Source organism: Nomascus leucogenys, chromosome 3 (assembly GCF_006542625.1).
Source record: "Nomascus leucogenys isolate Asia chromosome 3, Asia_NLE_v1, whole genome shotgun sequence".
NCBI lineage: Eukaryota > Metazoa > Chordata > Mammalia > Primates > Hylobatidae > Nomascus > Nomascus leucogenys.
The window spans coordinates 46,610,487-46,632,918 of record NC_044383.1 but is presented as its reverse complement, the minus strand read 5'-3'; the positions used below and the strand labels follow the sequence as shown (position 1 = coordinate 46,632,918).

The window sequence follows — 22,432 nt, the reverse complement described above, 5'->3', positions numbered from 1 at the left end:
AACTAGAGCAAATGGTGTCCTCACAATTGTAGAGGGCTTAACTGTTCAGGGAATAGTTTCAGGAACATAATTTTATTTCATTCCTCAAGTCTACACTCTTCCCAATCCTTCGACAACCCCAACTCCCAACCCAAGTTTGAAACACTTTAATGAGTTTTCATTCCTCTTGGTATAGAAAAACAAATTCTTTGTCGTGCCATCTAATCTCTATTTCTTACTTTGTCTTGCAACGCCCTGCCCCGTTGACCTCTGCACTCCCGCCACACACACCTTTTACCAGTTCTTCAAATGCTTCCCCATTTGTGTTCAATGTTCTTTTCCAATCCCCCCATTTTGCCAGTTAATTCCTACTCCAGTTTCCATCTCCCATTGTTGTCACTTCCTCAGGGAAACCTTTCCCAATCTCTCTGACAAGGTCAAATTCCTTTAAGAAAGTTCTACACACCTGCCTTTCTTAGCACTGAGCCCAATTATAATTTTACATGTATTGTATGCCTATCTGTATGCCTTCTGTCTCACTCAGTAGACTGAAGTCCTATAAGGGCAGCCACTCCATCTATATTTGTTCATCAGTGTATCCCATAATAATCTCTGTGTGGAGAGAAGATATGATAGCCACATTTGAAAATATGGCAACTGAGTCTCAGAGAGTTTAATGGATTCATTCCAGTAACACAAACATGGCTACTAGATTCCAAGGTACTAGATTCCTGATTTCAAGGCCAGGGAATACATCATTCCGAGGAAGTATTGCATGGCTCATAGCAGGTCCCTAGTGCAGACTTGCCGAATGAAAAACTGAAAACAAAAATGAAAGTAAGAAGGAATGAATTATGAACTCAAATATGGTTTTCATTGTGAAGAAGATAGTCTTGGCTGTGATGCTGGGCAGGTCACATCACCTTTCTAGGCCCTTGTCCCTCTGCTGAAGGTTGAACTACGTCATCTCCATGCTCTGTGATTCTGAGTTGCTGTGCTTCCAAACTCCTCACACCTTGGGATTCTGTCTAACAGCAGGCACCTACATATGGTGGGTAAGTTACCTAGCAGCCCACATTTGACTTTATATTTTGGATCATTTTTAACGTATTCAAAGAGCAATTACACTGTGCAACAAGAGGCAATTGCAGGAGCAATTACATCAAAGATAACATACGGCAGCTCAGAAACAATGGAAAGTTATTGCAGGGTGTTAAGCACAACAGATGGAAAAGCTTTGCTATAACCTTGACAGTTGACCGAAAGACTTCCAGATACATGATATAATTGTATGTATGGAAGCAAAGAACATCTGGCCAAAATAACAGTATTTTTGAATTTTCTGTTCCAGTTATTAAATGATTCAAAAACTGGCCAGGTGCAGTAGCTCACACCTGTAATCCAAGCACTTTGGAAGACTGAGCTGGAGGATCACTTGAGGCCAGGAGTTTGAGATCAGTCTGGGCAACAAGCAAGACCCCATTTCTACAAAAAATTAAAAAAAGTAGCCAGGTGTGGTGGTGAGTGCCTGTAGCCCCAGTTACTAAGGAGGCTGAGGCAGGAGGATCACTTGAGCCTAGGGATTTGAGGCAGCAGTGAGCTATGATCACACCATTGCTCTCCAGCCTAGGCAACAGAGCAAAAGCTTGTCTCAGGAAAAAAAAAAAAGGTTCAAAAACTACTAAAAGGGAATTGTAAATGGTCTTGGTCCTTCAGCCAAGAGTTAAATAGAAACTATAAGGGCGACTCTATCTCCTTGTCCCAACAAATTTGGGATACTCAGTGTAACTAGCAGAGATGTATGCTCTTATCCTGCCCTTCTTGTAATTGAATGCCCCACTAAAGTCCTCTAGAATCTGGACCTGTCTTACCTTTCCAGTCCACCTCTTACTGATGCCCTGACCTCACCCACACTCTGGCCTCATGACTCTGTTTTTCATGACTCCATGAGAAATCCCAAGACTCCTTGAAGGTCCAGCTCAAATGTCATTTTCTCTTGGAAGCCTTCCACAGTGCTCTCAGGAAAAACTCAGGGCTACCTCCTCCAAACTCCCACAGCATTATTTATGCCCATGTGATAGCACTGCTGGTCATCTGATTCATGTTATGGTTACTTGTCTATATATTTGTCTCTGTCTCCTGTCCCAATCACCCCACCAGCTTGTGAGACCCTTAAAGATAGAAACCTTGCCTTATTCTTCATAACATACCCCACTCACACAGTTACATGCCTGACATTTAGAAAGTGTGCTGAGTTAAATGCTAAGGAGCAACTAATCAAGAGATAAATTTATTGTAATAGAAGAATAAGTCCTATTATGTCAGCCCATATAGGAAATTTTATTAGGGAGTTTTTAGTGACTTCACTTTTAACACAAAAGAGAAACTCAAATCCTAAGAATTTCAAGCATTCTAATATGCTAGTAATGGAACTATTTAGAAGAGGTAGAATATGTTTTCTATTCCTTTTTAGCTAAAATGATTAAACTTTTTTCTATGTCAGGCACAGAACTAGAGTTTTGTATGCATTATCTCATTTAATCCTCAGACAACCCTATGGGGTATTATTATTCCCACTTTCAAATAGGATAGTTAAGGTCTAAGTGGATGACGTTACTTTCTCCAGGCCACAGGGTAAGTGGCAGAGGGCTGGGACTTGAAGCCAAGTCAACCTTACCTCAAGACCTGAATTTTTTTTTTTTTTTTTTTTTTTTTTTTTTTTAGGATAAAAAACCAAACACCGCATGTTCTCACTCATAGGTGGGAATTGAACAATGAGAACTCATGAACTCATGGACACAGGAAGGGGAACATCACACTCCTGGGACTGTTGTGGGGTGAGGGGAGGGGGGAGGGACAGCATTAGGAGATACACCTAATGCTAAATGACAAGTTAATGGGTGCAGGAAATCAACATGGCACATGGATACATATGTAACAAACCTGCACATTGTGCACATGTACCCTAAAACCTAAAGTATAATAAAAATAAATAAATAAATAAAATAAAATAAAAAGACCTGAATTTTTTATTACCATGCTGTTCTCCACCTAGTTTTAGGGCCAGCTCTGGTGTGTGAACTGTGAATCATAGTTTTTAATGTTTTTCTTTACCACTTTGTCAATCTTACTGCAAGTTTTATTCACATAGCATCTTTCACTTAGATATTTTATAATTCTATTTGGCAGACCCTTTATCATCTTTCTCATCATTATTATTAACATTTTAAATACTTACTTTATCCCATGGTATGCACAAAAATGCTTAGGGATGAGAAACAGGAAGACAGGGTAGTCACAGAACTTGTCTAAAGTCACATTGCTAATAAGGACAAGAGCCCAGAGTGAACCCAAGCCATTTGACTCTAGCACCCAGCGCTATCTGGTACTTCCCTAGGGCATGTCTGCATCATTTGCAAGTCCATAGGTCAAAGAGTCTGGAACCATGCTACCCACGCAGTCAATTCCTGAGTCAGGCCAGTTGCAGTAACCAAAATCACATGTGAATGCAAATGCCTTATTTTCAAGAAAACAAAATCCATGTGTTCTCCTAAATGCTGTCACTCCCAGATAATTGTGCTAAAAGCTGGCCCCAGCTGTAATTTTCCCTCACTTGCTTCCTTTAAGTGTTCTTAGTTCTATTTTATCCCTACTTGGCATTGTCCTGCATTGGACTTAATCCTTTTAGGGAAACACAGGTAAATAATCTCACAGCCATAATCACTTTCCTGGTTGGTCAGATTGTTTTTTCATTTTATTAGGAGATAACTGTTTACCATCATGGAAGTTCCACATATGAGATCTTGATAACATAATAAGCGTTAATGTTTACTGAGTTTTTATATCATACGCAAGATGCTGTGCCAAGCTCTTCACCAAGATCCCTCATTTATCTTCCCTGTATTAAATCTGTTTTGCAAGTGCAGAACTAAGCCCTGAGAGACTGAGAACCCTGTACAAGGCCCATGGCTGGACCCCAGTTGTGTCTGACTCCAGAGCCTGGACTCTTAACCACACAACTTATTCTCAGTGTGTGCTGGTACTATTCGAGTCTCTTTTCCCTTCTCTTTAATTAAGAAAAGCTACCCAGACAGAATTATTTTTAAAAAGGAAATACAGTACCTGATAAGGCCCAAGTCATCTCCATTCAAATCTACCATTTTCAAGACTATCATTTCCTTGTCTGTATTTGAAGAATACCTAGTCAGTAAAACAGAAAAGCACAGTCAGTTCTGTGTTAGAGCCTGACCCTCATGTAAGATGAACAGTAGCAGCTGACACAAAAACAAAAATGCCTCTCAGTAAGTGAGATGTCTTGACAAGCAGTAGTTCTGTGAACTGCATCCAGTACCTCATTTATCAGCTAAGGAAAGGGTATGCCATTGCGATCAAAGTTTGGGGGACTAGGTCAAGCAACTGGAGCTGAAATACACATATTTTTATATAACATTCAATATTATATAACATATATCTATTTCTTACAAAAGGGATTTGTCTTTGAAATTTCTACTCATATCAATTTTTAATGAAATCTCTTTAAAAGAGCAGGGAATTTGCAAAATCGAAAGAATTCAAGACCTGCAACTTAAGTGTTCTTTTATGTCCTCTCAAGGGAAATCAGATTACATTTTCTAAAAATCATCTCCTTTGAAAGCTATTGAAAAATATGCAGAAAAATGTTAAATGTCAAATGGTCAAGTTGAAACTGTGATATTATTTTACAGTGGTACAGTAACCAAGCACCTCTCTTCTGTCACAAACCTGGTTCATCACTTAAAAAAAAGACAAAAAGGCAAAATAATCCTCTCCCTTAGTTTTTCCATTCAAGTATGTGGATTTATTTCTTACTCTTCTGTCCATATTCTGTATCCTTTTATTTTCTCTGTCTTGCCACACTCTCATGGACTAAGATGATTTATTCTGGATAACACATAATAAAAGAGTGATTCATTAATTTAATAAATATGCATTGTGCACATTTTTATCTCCATTTTACTGATGAAGAAGCTGAGTGACAATAAATTAAGATAAGTAAATCACTAAAGGTCACATAACTAGAAAGCAATAAAACTAAGCTGAGATCACAGTTGTTCCTGATTTCAAAGCCCAGAGTCCTTCAAACATCCACACTGGCTCCCATAATCAACAAAGTGGAAAGATACATTAATAAATTGGTGTTTGTTTCTACATTCACTTTTTGTTTCTGCCTGTTTTAGATTATAAAGATGTTTTTAAGATATAGCTGTAATACTGTCTTGGGACCTCACCATATTCACCAAATAACAGCCCTGTACTTAGATTTTGTTGCTGTTCCCTAAAGGGAATGAAACAATTTCATTTTGATGATTCCTCCTCACCTTGCTCTCTCTGACTGCGGATTTTGAAGGTAAGAATAGGGACTTCTGTTGATCTGCACACCATCCACATTTCCTTTATTGATGAAGATTTTGCCTGGTTTCATATTTGTGTGTGCTATGTCGATGCTCTGAAGGTTAAAAAAGAGGGGGATGTTATAAGCTTAGAAATCCTGGTGGGGATAATAACTTAGTCAACATAAACAGAAGAGCCCTGTGAACAATTTCCTTTGTCTCTAATGTGTCCACATTATGGGATAAAAGCTGGAGAACCACATCGCTGTTGCCAATCTGGAGGTAAACAGAAATGGCTTTCAAGGTTGAGATAAAGGAAATGCCGTGTTATACAGAAGCACAGTACTGATTAATGCCTGAGCTCACAAAATGTCGCATCTCTTGCTCTCTCAGGACTGCTAAATGAGGCTCAGTTTGTCACTTCAGATAGCCAAAATGGGAGACTTGACTCCTACAACACTAATACAAGTTTTGCTAACATGTAAGTGTTTCCACCTCCCTCCCCTTGCCATTCTACCACCACGGCAGAGTTGTTCAAACTTTTTTGACTGTGAACTACAGTGAGAGATACATTTTTCATCATAACTTGACACACATCAACATATGCATCCCAAAACAAAAGTCCACAAAGCAAACTATATCCTGACTGTGTGTCATACACTATATCTTACAATCTATTTTTTAGCGTTTTTTATGTAATGCTTTTTGCAATCCATGAAATTGATTTCATAAGCCTTTAATACATTGCAAGCCTCAGTTTGCAAAACATCAATGTAAAGAAATTTCTGCCTATGCCAGCTGGATCTCTGAATTTTGGGGGTGACATTGTAAGAAAAAATCGAGAATAAGCCTGGAATACAATAAAATGAAGCAAAACATTAGCAAGGATCCTATGCAACAAAATAATAAGCTGAAAGACAGAAAAGAGAGGAGCATAAGCTACTGAAACCAGAAACAGGAGAGGAGTTTAAGGGTATTTGTCAGGAGCTCCACGGAAGTCTGTATCTATAGTAGAGAACTTGAAAAATTGGGATGTGTGTTTATAAGTTGGATTCTCTTTGTACTTTGGGAAATATTTTAAAATTTTAGAATTATTTGTAATTACGTTTGGCTCCTTCATGGGTTTGTCTTTGTGTGACTTTGTGCAAAGAACAAGCCATATAGTGCCCTCTATAAAGAACCCCAAACCAAAATGTTTTCTGTCTGTTTAAATATCTACATTGGGCTTACTCCCATAGAAGCCTTCTTTTGTAATCATCCATGCCTCATCCCTAACAGCCCATAGCTCAGAACAAGAAGCTAAGATAGAGTCAGGGAGGAGAAAGAATGGTACATGCTAATACTATGCTCAGACCCAAATCCTATAGGGACTCTTCATATCACATCCAATCACTCCTAAAATACCTATAAGCAATGTTAAAGAACAGCTGCCTCTGGGGCTCTTTGCCTACCTTCAAGATACCAGTGACCATGTGCTGAAAAGTTCGATTGCTAAATCCTTCACTGGCAATTACAAACACAGTATACTGGAAATATCCTGCAGGACCTGAATGAGTGTGAGTGCCACTCAGGATGACATTATCTCTTCTGTACAGGGAGCCATATTTACTCTGCAGTCTGTTCAGGACCTTCAAGAAAAAAAGTAATTGAACTAAGAAGAGGGATAACATAGGAGCTCAACGTTAGAAAAGGCTTTGATGAGTTCAATCACGGATCCAATAACATCTGTATGAGTCCATTCTCATGCTGCTAACAAAGATATACCTAAAATTGAGTAATTTATGATGGAAAGAGGTTTAATTGACTCACAGTTCAGCATGACTGGGGAGGCCTCAGGAAACTTATAATCATGGCAGAAGGGGAAGCAAATACATCCTTCTTCACATGACAGCAGGAAGGAGAAGTGCAGAGTGAAAGGGGGGAAAGCCCCTTATAAAACCATCAGATCTTGTGAGAACTCACTGTCTTGAGAACAGCAACATCGGGGTACCCACCCTCATGATTCAATTACCTCCCATGGGGTCCCTCCCACGACTCATGGGGATTATGGTAACTAAAACTCAAGATAAATTTTGGGTGGGGACATAGCCAAACTATGCTAACATCTCTTTCAAATGGCCCCTCACTGTATGTTTGAGGATATTATCGTAGTAATAACAACTAAATAATAATAACAATACCTAACATTTTATAGATTCTTGCTATAAGCAAACACAATGCTAGGTATGTTATATATAGTACATATTTAAAAATCTTTATTACAATTTCAAGAGCTACACAGGTATTGTTAAGCCCATTTTTAGCCGAGAACATTGAATTATACAAAAGTTAAATAAATTGCCTATTGATCTAATAAGTAGCAGAGCCAGACTCCAGACCCACGTCTAAATAGAGAACCAGTACTCTCATTCATTCATCATTCAACAGGTGCTCTAAGCAAAAGAACATATGAGGTTCCTATCTTGAAGATATTTTTATTCTAATGAAAGACAAAGACAGTAAGCAAGCAAATAAATATTAAATATTATATCATAGAGTGATAAATGCTATGAAGAAAAACATTGTTGCATAAGGAAAAAGAAAGTAGTGGGTGTTAATGAGGAAAGATCTTCTAAAGAGGGGCTCTCTTTTACCAGAGGCTTAGATGAAGAAAGCAAGCCGGCTGTGCAATATCTGGGGGAAACGCAACTCAGGCATAGTGAGCAGAAACTGCAAAGGTTTTAAGCTACTCTAGTACCTCATGTCCCAAATGAAGAATTCAGTATGCCTTGAAACGAACTCTTAGACTTGTTGGTCTAGGGGAAGCCATCCACTATGCTGCAAGGACACCCTAATAATCCTGTGGAGAAGCCTAAGTGGATAGGAAGCAACCTGTCAGCACTAACTTGCTAGCCATCTGAGTGAGCAACCTTAGAAGTAATTTCTTCCGCCTTGGTCAAGCCATCAAACAACTGTGGCCCTACCCAGCATCTGAGTGCCACATCATGACACAGAAGTGACGATATATGACTTGTTCTAAAACAAGTCAGAATCATCTAACTAAGCCACTCTGGGAATCCTGACACACAGAAACCTTGAACAGCATTTATTATTGTTGTTTTAAGCCACTAAGTTTTTAGACGACTTGTTGTACAGCAATAGACAACCAATACAAAGAGACTTAGTGAATGAGTCAATCAATGAACATCCAAATGCACGACTAATGTCTTCATATGGTGCATACACATCCAGAAAACACCAGAGAGAATACCGGTGATGTTGCTGAGTATCTGTTGCTGATTATGCTTTAATAAGTTACAATCTAAAGTTTGGTATCATCGTGGCTTTTTTGTGAAAGATAATTAAAAAATGATCCAGCAGTTTGTAACACAAAAGATAAATGCTTGAAGGGATGGATACACCCCATTTTCCATGACGCGATTATTAGGCATTGCAAGCCTGTATCAAAACATCTCATGTACCCCATAAATATATGTACCATGTACACATAAACATTAATTAAAGGAAAAAAAAGATCCAGCAAAAGTGTCAAACCCAAAGCAATGGTTAGCAATGTTTGAGTATGGCATGGGCACTCTGATAAGCTGTCTCTCTGGAACATACAATAAAATTAAAAGCCCTCATTTGTATTGTTCACCAATTTCTGTGGTGTAAAAACTTCCTGTCCTGCCTCACTGCACAGAGATCTTCCATAATCTTCATTCTGTGCTGGAAATTTCATCTATCTTAAAGCCGAGACTGAGAACCTACATAGAAGCAGGTGTTATAAATAATCTTAATGGCACTTATTTAGCTACATTTATTTTTCACACCTTCCTTTGGGTTAATTTGGGAAAACTAAGTGAGTTCATTTAACAGCCTTCCCACTGGGTCTTAGATTGCTCGGGGATGTAAAAATAGGAAGAGATAGATAAATGGTGCCCACTATTGACTTGATAACATCTACAAACCAACACATTAAACTCCTCCCCATTCTACCCGCCAAAGTCTAACTTTTGGTTCTTTTATTTCTGCCAATGACCATACTATTTCCCAAATAGAGCCATCTCATTTTTCAGAAAAGCCATATAGTATAGTAGAAATGAGCATGAATTCTGACACCAAGATGCTTAAGTTTGAATCCCAGCTCTGATAGTTCCTAGCTGTGCAACCTTGGGTAAGTTACTTGGCCCTCTGCAAACTTGGTTTCTCAATCTGTCAAATGACATAATAATAATACCTCCCTCATAGAGTCATTTGGAGGAGTAAGTACATTAATCCGTACAAGGCACTGACGAGAGTTCCAGACTCAGCATGAATGTTATGTTAAGTATTGGCTTTGTATGTCTATTCATCTCCAAATCTCACTCACATTTAATTTCTTTTTTTTTTTTTTTTGAGTCAGAGTCTCACTCTGTCACCTAGGCTGGAGTGCAGTGGAGTGATCTTGGCTCACTGCAACCTCCACCTCGCAGGTTCAAGCGATTCTCCTGCCTCAGTCTCCCAAGTGGCTGGGACTACAGGCGCCTGCCAGCATGCAACTGATTTTTGTATTTTTAGTAGAGACAGGGTTTCACCATGTTTGCCAGGCTGGTCTCAAACATCTGACCTCAAGTGATCCACCTGCCTCAGCTTCCCAAAGTGCTGGGATTACAGACGTGAGCCACCACACCCAGCCGACTCACATTTAATTTCCTATCCCACCACCACATAGTCTCACTGCCATCACATTGGTTTCAGATCTTTGTGCCAGCCTCACGTGATAAAGGGGGAAATTGTTAGGCAAAGTTATAAAAAGTAAACACCCTTCCAGCAACTCCAGCTTCCCTTTCTTGTTCCTTCAGCCTTTTAATATCTTGTAAAACTCCCCTGGGTGAAATCCCTCTGTTTGAAATACCTAGTATGATGATTACTGTTTTCTTAACTGGACCCTCACCAATAGAGCCTCAGTATCACTTTAAAGAATCTGCTAATTTTTGTCCTCACTTCTAGTTCCACTCTATTCCAATCCATATCAAACATCTCTACCTGCTTAATCATCCTAAAACAAAATGGTGTTTACATCACTCTGCCACTCAGAAGATTTCCCAGAGTCCATATCACCCACAGAATTAAAAACAAGCCGGCATCTCAGGCCCTCTGCAATTATGATAAACATATCTTCCAGATACATCTCCAACTACATGCCTCCATATGTCCTAATAGATCTCCTCTGTTCCCTCATAAAAGAGTCTACAACCCTCCTTTGTGCCTCTCTGTGTTCATTCTGTTTCTTCCATCAGATTTCTCTCCCTTCCCAACCTAACCATTTAAAATTCTGCTCACTCAAGTGTCATTTCCACCATGAAAATGTTTTCCTAATTTGCATTCCTGAATCCCTATTGGTGATCTTAAAAGACCATATGTCCACAAAGTCTCAGATATTTTGTCCTTCAAGAAGTAAAGCTTACTTTTTCACCACTGAGTGTGGGCTGGACTTAGTGATTTGCTTAATGAATAGAACAGGGTGAAAGTAATGGTGTATAACTTCTAAACCTGGGTCATACAACGCACTGTAGCTTCCTCCTTGCTCCTTCTCTTGGGTCACTCACTCTGAGGGAATCTAGCTGCTGTGTTGTAAGGATAGGAAGAGTGAGGAACTGAGGCCTTTGGCCAACTTCCACATGAACAAACCATCTTGGAAGTGGACCTTCAAGCTTGGGTCAAGCTTTCAGATGACTCATACTTCGCCATCACCTTGATTGCCATAGAACCTAAACCAGAGCCACCTAGCCAAGACAGAATTCCTGACCCACAGATCATGTGAAATAATAAATGTTTGTTGTTTTAAGCCACTACAGTTTGGGGTAATTTCCTACCCAGTAATAGACAACTACTATCCCACTGTACCTTCCTTCAGTTAATTATAGCTATCTGTATATTTCTGTATATCTCTATATTTCATAGTCCTTCCTTCTATCCACCAGCTAGAAAATGACCTCCTAAGGGAGATGAATTGTGACTTATTTAGTTGTGTGTCCCCTGAAGTGACACTAGCAAAGTACCTTACAAAAAGCAAGTGGTCAATGCATTTTTCCTTCTAAGAGTATAGAATAATGTCACTTTTAAGAATGTATCTACTATACAGACACTTGCACACATATGTTTATTGTGGCACTATTCACAATAGCAAAGACTTGGAACCAACCCAAATGTCCATCCATGATAGAGTGGATAAAGAAAATGTGGCACATAAACACCATGGAATACTATGCAGCCATAAAAAGGGTGAGTTCATGTCCTTCGCAGGGACATGGATGAAGCTGGAAACCATCATTCTCAGCAAACTAACACAAGAACAGAAAACCAAACACCACATGTTCTCACTCTTAAGTGGGAGCTGAACAATGAGAACACATGGACTCAGGGAGGAGAACATCACACACTGGGGCCTGTCGGTGGGTGGAGGGCTAGGGGAGGGATAGCATTAGTAGAAACACCTAATGTAGATGATGGGTTGATGGGTCCAGCAAACCACCATGGCATGTGTATACCTATGTAACAAAACTCCACATTCTGCACGTGTACCCCAGAACTTAAAGTATAATAAAAAATAAAAAAAAAGAATGTGGACTCTGGGATTAACCATACCTGTGTTCAGTATCCAGCTCTACCGTTTGCTAACTGTGTGAAATTTGGAAAGTTACCTACCTTCTCTAAGACTCAGTTTTCTTATCCAGAAAATGGAAATAACAACAAAGCCACCTCACTGTTTTGTGGTAAGTGCAGGAGTGGGGAAAACACTTAATCCCCTGTTCCTCATGTGGGGATGCTTCCCACATGTGATGGGGGAGGCTTCCACTCTCCTCCCCAAGAGGGAGCAATGTTAAAGTGATGCTTTTAGGCCATCTCATTATCCCTCTCACTGGCCCCTTCACATAGCAGGAGGAGAAAAGTGTTTAATAGGTGAGGCTAGTAGAACCTGACATTGAATGATGGACATTTATGGTCATTGTTCTGGTCAATGCTCCAGCCGCTCCTCTTTCTCACATTCATGAATATGTTAGCAGACGTTAACAGAACACATTGTCTCTTAGTGACCTGATCCCATGCAGAAAATATAACTGGGTCAGGGCTTCGAAATTGCCTTAGAAACATAGAACTGGAAGTTCTATCGTTCACTTGCTTGGTTGGTTGCTTGCCTGCTTTCTCTCTCTCTCTCCCTCTCTCTCCATCTCCTCCTCCTTTTGTATGGATTTGACAATTTCAAATTCATACAAAAATAATCAGAATACTATAATGAATCCCTATGTGCCTATTACCCAGCTTCTATAACTACCAATTCACAGTCAACCTCATTTCAATGTTGTGTTTTAATTCGCATCCAATTCCTCACATGTATTCTCAATTGTCTGAGAACTTGAGGAAGCACTTAGTGATTAACTGGTGCTCTCCCAACTTCTAACAAGGAGGATTAAATAAGGGAATATATATATAAAAGTCACCTGACACATTATAAGCTTTCAACAACAACATTAGCACTAATAATGATGATGAGTCATCAGCAAAATTGAAAGCAAATTTTGACCAAGATAACTTAGATTGAAATAGTGAGGATCATTCTCCTTGTAAGATTATCTGGTATATTGTCAAGAGTGTATAATATTGAAGGTAGTAGAATTTCACTGAATGAGAAACCAAGAGGAATTAGTTCCTGTCACATTCATCCACTTTTCCTTAAACCATGTGATTTCTTCATTCATTTCTCCTCTCAAATCACTTACCTCCAGCCTGAGCCTTTGGGATACCATGCCTATGTCGATGCTGACAAACACTGTTCGACTGGACCCATCAGGTTCTGCCATGATGAAAGCACGACTGTATAGCCTGGTGAGGATACCCTGTGCATTCTGGCCGGATTTGCCGTAGCCCATCTAAAGAGGAAGAGACAATCAGAGCTGCTCTGTCTCACTCCCCTGCTACTAGAAACCAGGCACAAACATACAATATAGGCGACTGAAGAAAGACAAAGAAAAACATCCACATGACATGGTGGCTCTGAGCGAGAGAATATATGTTTTCAAAAACTAAAAAGAAAAAAGAACAAAGAAAGCCAAAAAATATCATAAAAGAGGCTTGAATCTTCTGTGCAGAAAAATGCAAAGGCAAAGAATCAATCAGGTTGGCAGAAACTGTTCCCTGGCTTATGGGCAGGAGGGAGCTGGTGAGGCTTTGGAAATTCTATTACTAACACTAACACGGGAGATCTTTCTGGCCTTTCTGGTTTTGGCAATGGCTCTTTTTCTCCTGCCTGTCTAAGGTACTACAGGAAAAAATATTTCCTCTACCTCCATTCCACATTGCCCAGGAACATTTTAAAGAATGAAGGCTTTCTCATGTTGGTTGTTTAGTGTATGATTTTGTTTTCTGTAGAAAATGGTATATTTATAATTAAGTATTCTTCACAGAGGGTACCTCACCCTGGCTTTTACCATAGTAAAAGTCGTGGGTCCTGTCGTGGGTGAAACTGGCTGGTAAATTCCTTTATCGCCCACAACATGGGGCGGTAAAGAAATTTACCAAGACAGTCATAGGTAAAGAAAGACAGATTTTTTTAGGCAAAGTATGAAAATATGTTGCAAGGGTTCAACAGGCAGCACAGCAGAGAAGGGGCTGTCTGCAAAGAAGCAGGGGCTGGAGGGAAGTTTTATAGGGTCATGCTGAAGCGGGGCATATGCAGAACGACGTTGTGCTGCTGGGGCTACATGCAGAGTGAGGTATTTGGGAACAACATGTTGTGGCAGCAGGTTGTCTATGATTAGTCATCTCTCAGAACAGTTGTTCTCCCCAGCCCTGGGACCCCTGACTTATCAGGACTCTACAACTCCCTAAGCCAAATCAGATCACATATACCTATCCCAAGCCACTTCGATCACCATGTCATAAAATTTACCCATAAAACTACACCAAGATCTTTAGAATGCCCCCTCTACTGTTTGCATTACCCCTCCTGGGAGTGTTTATTTAGGGTTCACATTCCAGGATCACTTTTCAGAACACATAGTCAAGAATCATACCTGGAAAGTAAAGATTACTTGGAGGGAGGGAGTGAATCCCATCAGACAACTTCATGCTCTGGTTTCCTAGGGAAGCACTGACATAAATGGGTATTTCCATCACATAGCCAAGACTAGCAGTCAGTAGGGCCACACGTGTCACATAGAAGTTTTATTTGCTTTCACAGTATGGTCCAACCTAGGTTTCCAGTTTTAGCTAGAGTTGCCTTTATTTTTTAAGTAAGAGATTTGAATCTTCAACTCTGTAATCTGGGGATTTGGGGGCTTCTTTTAAAAAACTGCAAGATAGGGCAGCCCTGAGCCACCATTTCTTATATGGCAACAATCAGCCAGATCCATATACTTTCTTTGTGCCTTTTTTTCCCCCCAAAGTTCCCACCATTTACTACTACCTCTCACCCCCAAACTTAGGATTCACTAGACGTTTCTTATGTTACACTGGCCTGGTGATGTCATTTATGGTACCTGCTCACTCCCTGTAATATTTGAGTTTGCCATCTCTGCCACTTCTGCTCATAAAAAAAAAGGCCAATGGATTTTACAGGGGATTGTGATTGAATAAAAGTTTTCCTCTTCCTTCTTGTATGAAATTCATAGTGCTAGACAGCAGCAAGGTCAATTAAAAAGCTAGAAGAAGATAATGATGATGTTATAATAATCAGAAATGAATGCAGGTTGTAAAATGATAAAATTACTTGTTTCACAGTCTCCTTAAGGAGCCCATTGTCTACTTGCCAAATTGATATCTGCTACTTGTCCTGTGCAGTCAGCTCGTCCAACACCAATATGGTAGCCACTGAAGTTCTGAAATAGAGGAGGCTCTGGGGTTGAAGTCACTGGAGAAGTTTGAGTGGCTATGGAGCTCTGGGTGGCTGTGGAGTGCCGGGTGGCTGTGGAGCTCTGGGTGGCTGTGGAGCCCTGGGTGGCTGTGGAGCCCTGGGTGGCTGGAGGGCTTTGGGTGGTTGACAAAAAATGGCCTCCTAAATCTAAAACCGAATAAGAGATTTGAGAAACAACATTTCAGCCCTCTTATTTGTCAACATCAATTAGAGTACAATATATAGGCTCAGGTTCATAAGGAAAACTCTTTATATATTTTCTTAAACATAAAAATATATAGAGAGAAACATCTCAAGAACTTGTTTAAAAATCATAATCCTAAACAGGATGAGAGATGCTTCAGACTAACAATCAAGGCCTCTGTCAAATATCCTTCAACTCCTCATCATGAGCCATTCTTTGTCAAACTCACTGCCTTCACTCAACACCCTGCTCTTCTTTTCCAGCTAAACTAAACAGGTGCCAGGTTTACTAAATGCAACATCTGGGGATTGGTTTCTTCCATTTTTTCTATCCAGACTCCTCACTCCTTTCCTCTCCACCTACCAAACTCCACCACCTGCTTCAGAGTTAGTCCATTTCCATCAAACCTAGATCCAACTCAACTCCTCACCTGCAGGATGCCACCCCACTGGCTCTACCTTGGCTCTGATCCTCTTTGACCTTCTAAAGACTTATTTTTAATGCAACCTAGATCACTGTATACATGTTGATATAATTTCATCTTAATTATTCTAATTTTTATATATTCATATCTATATGTGTATGTCTTTATACACATATATTCTATATTAATGTATGCATATATATTTATTATACACACACATACAAATATCAAGGGAAGCAGAATGACATATAGGATTTTTGTGAGAAGGCAGATGCAGAAACAAACTGCCTGGGTTTGAAACCTGAATCTACCACTTACTAAGTGATCAAATCACTTAACCTATTTCACCCCAATATTCTGCTCTATAAAATGAAGATTATAATAACATCCTGCTTCCTGGGGATGTTTTGAACAATAACTATGTTCACTAATATTATAAACTTGGAACAATGGCTACTATGTAGCTTTGATTTTCTTTACCTATTTAGACATGTTATATATTCATCATTTTGTTTATTTCCCTTCCTCAGACAATAGTCAGGAGTTGCCAAGGCATCAAATATCAGTGTCACAAGGCATTTGTGGTCAGAAAGTACTTAGGCAAGAGATTTATAGCTGATTCCTTCTGAAATCCTGGAAATCCAGAGCTCAAAAAACTTAGAGATCACCTAACATAATCTCCTCAGTGTTACAGATGAGAAAACTGAAAATCAGAAAAGTGACTTAACCAATAGTTAATGGAGAGCATGTGATGAATGTGGTATGCAATCCAGATCCTCAAACTGAGGATCTGATGCTCTTTCGACCAAATTCTAGGTGGAGTTAGAATCCATGTCTTCTCATTCCCAAGCCGAGATTTTCTTGAAGACATCAAATATTGCAAGGAGTGGAGCAGGCACCTTCACTATTGCTTCACTGCTACCAGCATAGGAATGTCATACCAACTAAAGCCAAACTAACACATAGCCAAGGGTAAGTTATTTGCAATCTCAGGGTCTCCGTTTCCCCAAGTGTAAAATGAAACTAATGTAAACAGTAGGACTAGCCTCCACCCTTACAGGATTTTTGTGAGAATTAGATGAGAAAATATTCTAGAATCCTCACTATAGTGCTCAACATAGAAACCATTTAATAAACAGTAACTACTGCGGTAAGAATAGTTACTATAATTATTAATAACCTCCCCGAGTCTCAGCCTCCTGATTTCCTAATTTTAAGAGCTAAAACTGAATAATTCTTTTTCTTTTTTTTTTTTTTAAATGGAGTCTCACTCTGTCACCCAGACTGGAGTGCAGTGGCATGATCTCAGCTCACTGCAACCTCTGACCCCTGGGTTCAAACGATTCTCCTGCCTTGCCTCAGCCTCCCGAGTAGCTGGGATTACAGGCATGCACCACAACCAGCTATTTTTTATTTTTTTTATTTTTAGCAGAGACAGGGTTTTGCCACGCTGCCCAGGCTGGTCTCAAACTCTTGACCTCAGGTGATCTGCCCACCTCGGCCCCCCAAAGTGCTGGGATTATAGGTGTGAGCCACAGGGCCCAGCCAAAACTGAATAATTCTTAATGATCCTTTCACTTCTATCAGTCTATGACCCTGCTGTGCCTACTGCTGGATCAGAGGATCTCTGATCCTCTGTGTTTGCCAGGAATTCAAAGCCCTGGGACATGGTAGAGAATGTGCAGGAAAAGACACAGGCCACAAAAGGGAAAACTGAGGTAGAAAATACCATCTTCTCCATTTGACCTAAGGCCAGCCCTGTCTTTACTTTGGTCAGAGCTTCAATCTTTACCTGTCTTCTCTACTCATTTAACAGTTATGTAACCTAACACTGACTGGAACAGAGGCTCCACCAAGACCCACTGCCAATCTTTGCGTAAATGTAGCCTACATTGTTCTCAAAAACGTTGTTTCCAACATTTTAAAAAATCATGAGATATCTAAAAATTCCAATTTCCAGCTTCTCTGGAAAACTCAGGAGATCTGAGATCATGTGTTCTCTCTACAACAAACAGCTGCCACCTGGGAGAGGCTGTAGGCCTTCTTCACAAGCATTGCACCTGTCTCCTCCTTGGTCCACCTCCTCACTCCACCTCATCTGCAAAACTTGATTAGCCCTTGTAAGGATTCATGTTTGAGACCCCTTTCTCTAAAGCTCTTCACAGACTAATTGACATTCATTCAGTGAGTCTTTCATTCTCCTTTTGCCCCCAGGAGAAAATGATGTCTACAAGGAGGCAGATTGAAAGATTAGAGGTTCAGGGCAAAAGCTGCCATTACTAGACCTTGACAAATCTTGGGCTGTGCTTAGATCAATGGAAAAACTAATGGCAAACAAGTACATGTCAGAATGCCTGTCAGCTGGCTATTGGGGACAAAGGTAAACTTGATAAAAACTGCTCTCAGTGCAGAATGGGCAATTAATGCAAAGGGAGACGGCTATTCCAGGCTGCTTAAGTACATGTAGAACTATCAGCAGACACTGTTTTTCTCTTTGGTGTCCACAGTAATCAAGAAGTTTCATACAGCCCTAAAAATTGCATCTAAGAGAGCCCATGACACTTGCCTTTGTGATTTTCGGTGGTCCCACTGGTGATAAACAAGAGGCTGAGAAGGGCCACTGTGATGGCACTCATCATTACAAGGAGGAAAATCAGGAATGTCTCCAAGTTAGAGAAGGTGCGTTTGGCCATTTCTTCTCAGGTACAGCAGAGATGGAAGAAGAAATACTGAAGAGGAAGAAATCACAAATTAAAATGCAAATGCTTTAATCCAACCGAGCTTAAGATATCTTAGTTCTTTCATATTAACAGACTATACCAAGGACGACAAGTACAGAGCACTTACCACTCATTCCATAGACCAAGCCCATGGCAGACAAGACCAATCAATTACAGCATTCTTTTTGAAAAGCTTGAATGTGGTTTCCAAATCTTTCTCAACACAACACTCCTCCTGGCAGCAACAATTCATGATTTAGCATTGGCCACTGAGCTCAACTGAGCTAAAATCTATTTGCATTCCTCAGCCATATCACACTGCTTTCATTTATGGTAATGATGCTGTTTATGGATCTGTACCACGGGTCTGGGCTGAGAGTCCCTCTGTTAACAAGGATGACTGATGCACGCATACTTCTTGTATTTGGGAGAAGGCTGGCTGGGGTTAGAATTATCTTGTTCACCTGGAGGTGAATCCCGTAACTTTGGCCTTTACACTCTTATGTTTTAACTTTCAATTACTATCTGGTGAGAAATGGGCATGGAAAAGGGAATTAGTACCTCAGGTCTGAAGGCAGGCATTACAAAAAAAAACCCCCTTCAGTGATCAGAAGGATCCCAAAGATTTTGCAAACGCTGTATCAAAGGATGAGAATTTAAAATGTTCCTATGTTCTACAAAAGTATCAAATGTCATTACAGATTCCTTAAGATGTTTTAAGGGAGGGAGAATTAATCATTACTCAGAGGAACTATACAAGTTAAAACCCCATATAATGTAATAGAAAGAAATATAACATGGTGGTTAAAAATTTAGTTCTGAAATCTGACTCCAGCAGTCAAATTTCATTTCTGCCACTTACTGGGTGACTTTGGGAAATCTTCCCCCAATACTGAACATCAGCATCACCATCTATAAATAGGAATATGATTATGATCATCTTATCTCAAAGTTCTCATAAAACCTATCTCATAAATTTCTTATAAAAACAAGATGAGATGAAGCAACAGTACTTCTTTTGTTCAATAAATGCTCAAACTGGTAGCATTTATTAATAGATTCCAAAGTAGCAAAGAGTCTCTGCTCTTCCCTGTCCTTTAAGGTAATTTACAGGAGGCTATTGTTAAAGGAGGATTGGAATCACAGGTGGGACCTTCAGAGCCCATTTTCTTAACCTGTGCTTTAGGAAGCCTGAGAGGTGAAATGGTATTGGAATCCCAGGATTTGCCCCCAAAATAGGGGATTTGTGGCTAAGATGCTGCTACCCCCAAGAGTTAAAAAATGGCAACAATGTAGGTGTATTTAGTACCGTCAATTTTTTATTCAATTTGACTTAGGTAACAAGATATATAAAAAAATAGCATTTAGAGTTTATAAAGAGTTTAAATTTACAATCCTGAAATTTCAAATTATCTCTTAAAATAATTCATAAAATATGGTGACACTGAGCTAGCATTCCCATGTGCCAAGAGTTTCCTAAAACTCAGTGCTGTTGTTTAGATGGGGGATATATTCTTCAACCTGCCAATCTCTACCCAGCAGGCCTTATTTATCTAACTTACTACCTGGTCTGTGCAAGCATTTGATTTTGCAACTCCTGGGCTAGAGGTGAAAGATCAGTCTAACAGCAGACACTTCGGAGGGTAGGCTGAACTGGGAGTGGGCAAAGAGACTGGAACATCTTCCCAAATTTTCTGGTTATTGGGAGGCTTTCCTCATCCACTTATCACCACCATAATCCCCTTAACCACCAGCAGCAGGGACAACTTCAAACGTGGAGCAAAACAAATCAGATCTGTGACTTATGACCAACTTCCATTGTCAGTTCCCAGGAGTCGGGAAACACATCTGAGATATGCCTCTGAACTCTAAGGATCTACAGAGAATTACTACTCATTAGCAGCTGTTTCAACAGCAAACTTCAAACCCAGTATCTCTAGTTTTTGCTCAGAGCTTTGGTTCTCTAAGCCTTCCTAATAGCCAAGATGACTGACAGCTGGACCTCCCAACCCCAGAGCATGGACAGGCAGACTGTGTACGTAAATGTGGTCATGTGTTAGAAACCTGTGTATCAAACAGAGAGGGTACAAAATAATACTTCTTTTTTGTTTCTAGTTTTGTGTTGGTGAGCTGATGACATTTTATACCACTCAACAATGGCACTTGATTTAACATTAGTGTTTCCACCTATTACGTGGACTTGAATGATCTACCTCATGTGTTTCACCATTCTGTTTAGCTGCCAGAACTGTTGCCAACACAGTAATATTCTTTTGAACCACTTTAGCTGACTTGACCACCACCTTTAAGGAAATTAAAACTTGGGTTAGCACTATATATTTCTCATTGGTGATTAAAATCTGAATTTGAATGCTAAAGCAGATGCCTTCCCTGCCTTTAGAATGCAAACACTCTTTGGTAGAGCTAAGCCAATAATTACATCTTAAAGGATTCTAGATTTTATAATGGTTCACACTTAATCTGTAGTAATCCTGAAAACTCAATAATGAGGCTCTAATGGCACAATAGCAAGCCATTTGCCACACCTTCACATAACGGGGTCCCTGTTTTTCAAAGAGAGAGTAAAAGGTAACAATTTGGCAAAAGAGGGTTCCAAAGCTATGAGATAAATTGAAGCTTTAGGGTCTCTTCAAGATCTCCGAGACAATAGGATAATTCAAGAGCCCTCCTTCCCTCCTTCCCCAAGAAAACATAGCTGTCCTTACCTGATTCTAGTACTTAAAAGAGGTTTTGCATCCCAGTGAAGCAAATGGCCATCCAGAATCCTGTCCCCTTTCCCCTTGCACGTTGCTGGGCTTATACCTCTCAGCACTTTCTGAAAACTACTGAGAAAAATTTTCAGTCAAGTCCAGGAGCCTTAAAGCTCTCATTAGCATACCTTTGTGGGCTTGGTACAAGTATGAGATTAAAGAGTATTGATAACAAAAGGCTTATACGTGAACTCTCTCTTAGGGCAGACTGTTATCAGAGGTAGAAGTTGCAGAAGGCCTGCTGGACTGAAGGTCATTTCACTTTTTCTATAACTTTTCCAGCATAACAAGTTCTGTGCAAAGCTTATAACCTGAATCACAAAAAAAAAAAAAAAAAAAAAAAGCACCTACTTCATTTACCACTGGTCGTTCTACAGCGAAGAGAGTAGTAATATATGCTGGACATCAGTGTGGGCTATGGATAGCAATGGGCAATATTTCCACCAATTTCAGAACAGAAAACTAATCTTAATTTTTATGAGTGCTCATAAAAAGAATGCAAAATTTTAGATTTACTAAATGTCAGTAGTAAATAATACAGCAAGACTGCTATGCAACTATTAAAAATCATACTGAAAATGATTTAACGACATGCAAAAATTGCCAAATATTAAGTAATTTTAAGTTTACAAAACAATACGATCCCATTTGTAAAGTAAACATATGTAATGTTTACTTTACATTATATTAAACATTACATATGTTTACTTTATATACATTATATACTTTATATATATTATATATTAAAGACTGTAAGTGCAGGAAAATGTTAAGTTATTATGTGGTGATTATGGGTGGTTTTGTTTTCAACGTTTTGTCTCTTGGTATTTTCTATCATGGGCATGCATCACTTTTGAAATGGGGAAATAAAATGTTTTTCTTCCTCTTGGAGAATATAGACTACAGCATGAAGTTAAACAATGGACCATGGAGACAAAGATAGCAATAAAGAAACCAACGAACCCATTCCCTTTTTTTCCCTAGTAAAATCTAAGCTGTCTAGGACACATTTTAAAGAAGGCCACAAAAGCCGCTTAATTCCTTGCAGAGTTTGATCAGAGACAGGCCTGCAAAGTTCCAACTGAAGTATTAAAGACACAAGTTTCTTCAG

At 39.6% G+C, this 22,432-nt stretch overlaps 1 protein-coding gene across 2 annotated transcripts in view; it reads right to left on the bottom strand.

Annotated features, from left to right (window-relative positions):
* ASAH2 (N-acylsphingosine amidohydrolase 2) overlaps positions 1-18,523 on the bottom strand; it is a 60,385-nt gene extending 41,862 nt beyond the window's left edge. For both annotated transcript variants that reach the window (XM_003255155.4, XM_003255156.4), the window contains exons 1-6: positions 18,397-18,523; positions 15,119-15,369; positions 13,091-13,240; positions 6,800-6,976; positions 5,337-5,464; positions 4,102-4,179 (exon numbers count right to left, since the gene is read on the bottom strand). In XM_003255155.4, the coding sequence (XP_003255203.2) occupies positions 4,102-4,179; positions 5,337-5,464; positions 6,800-6,976; positions 13,091-13,240; positions 15,119-15,369; positions 18,397-18,523 (911 nt within the window). The remainder of the gene's footprint in view (positions 1-4,101; positions 4,180-5,336; positions 5,465-6,799; positions 6,977-13,090; positions 13,241-15,118; positions 15,370-18,396) is intronic.
* Between the last annotated feature and the right edge of the window lie 3,909 nt (positions 18,524-22,432).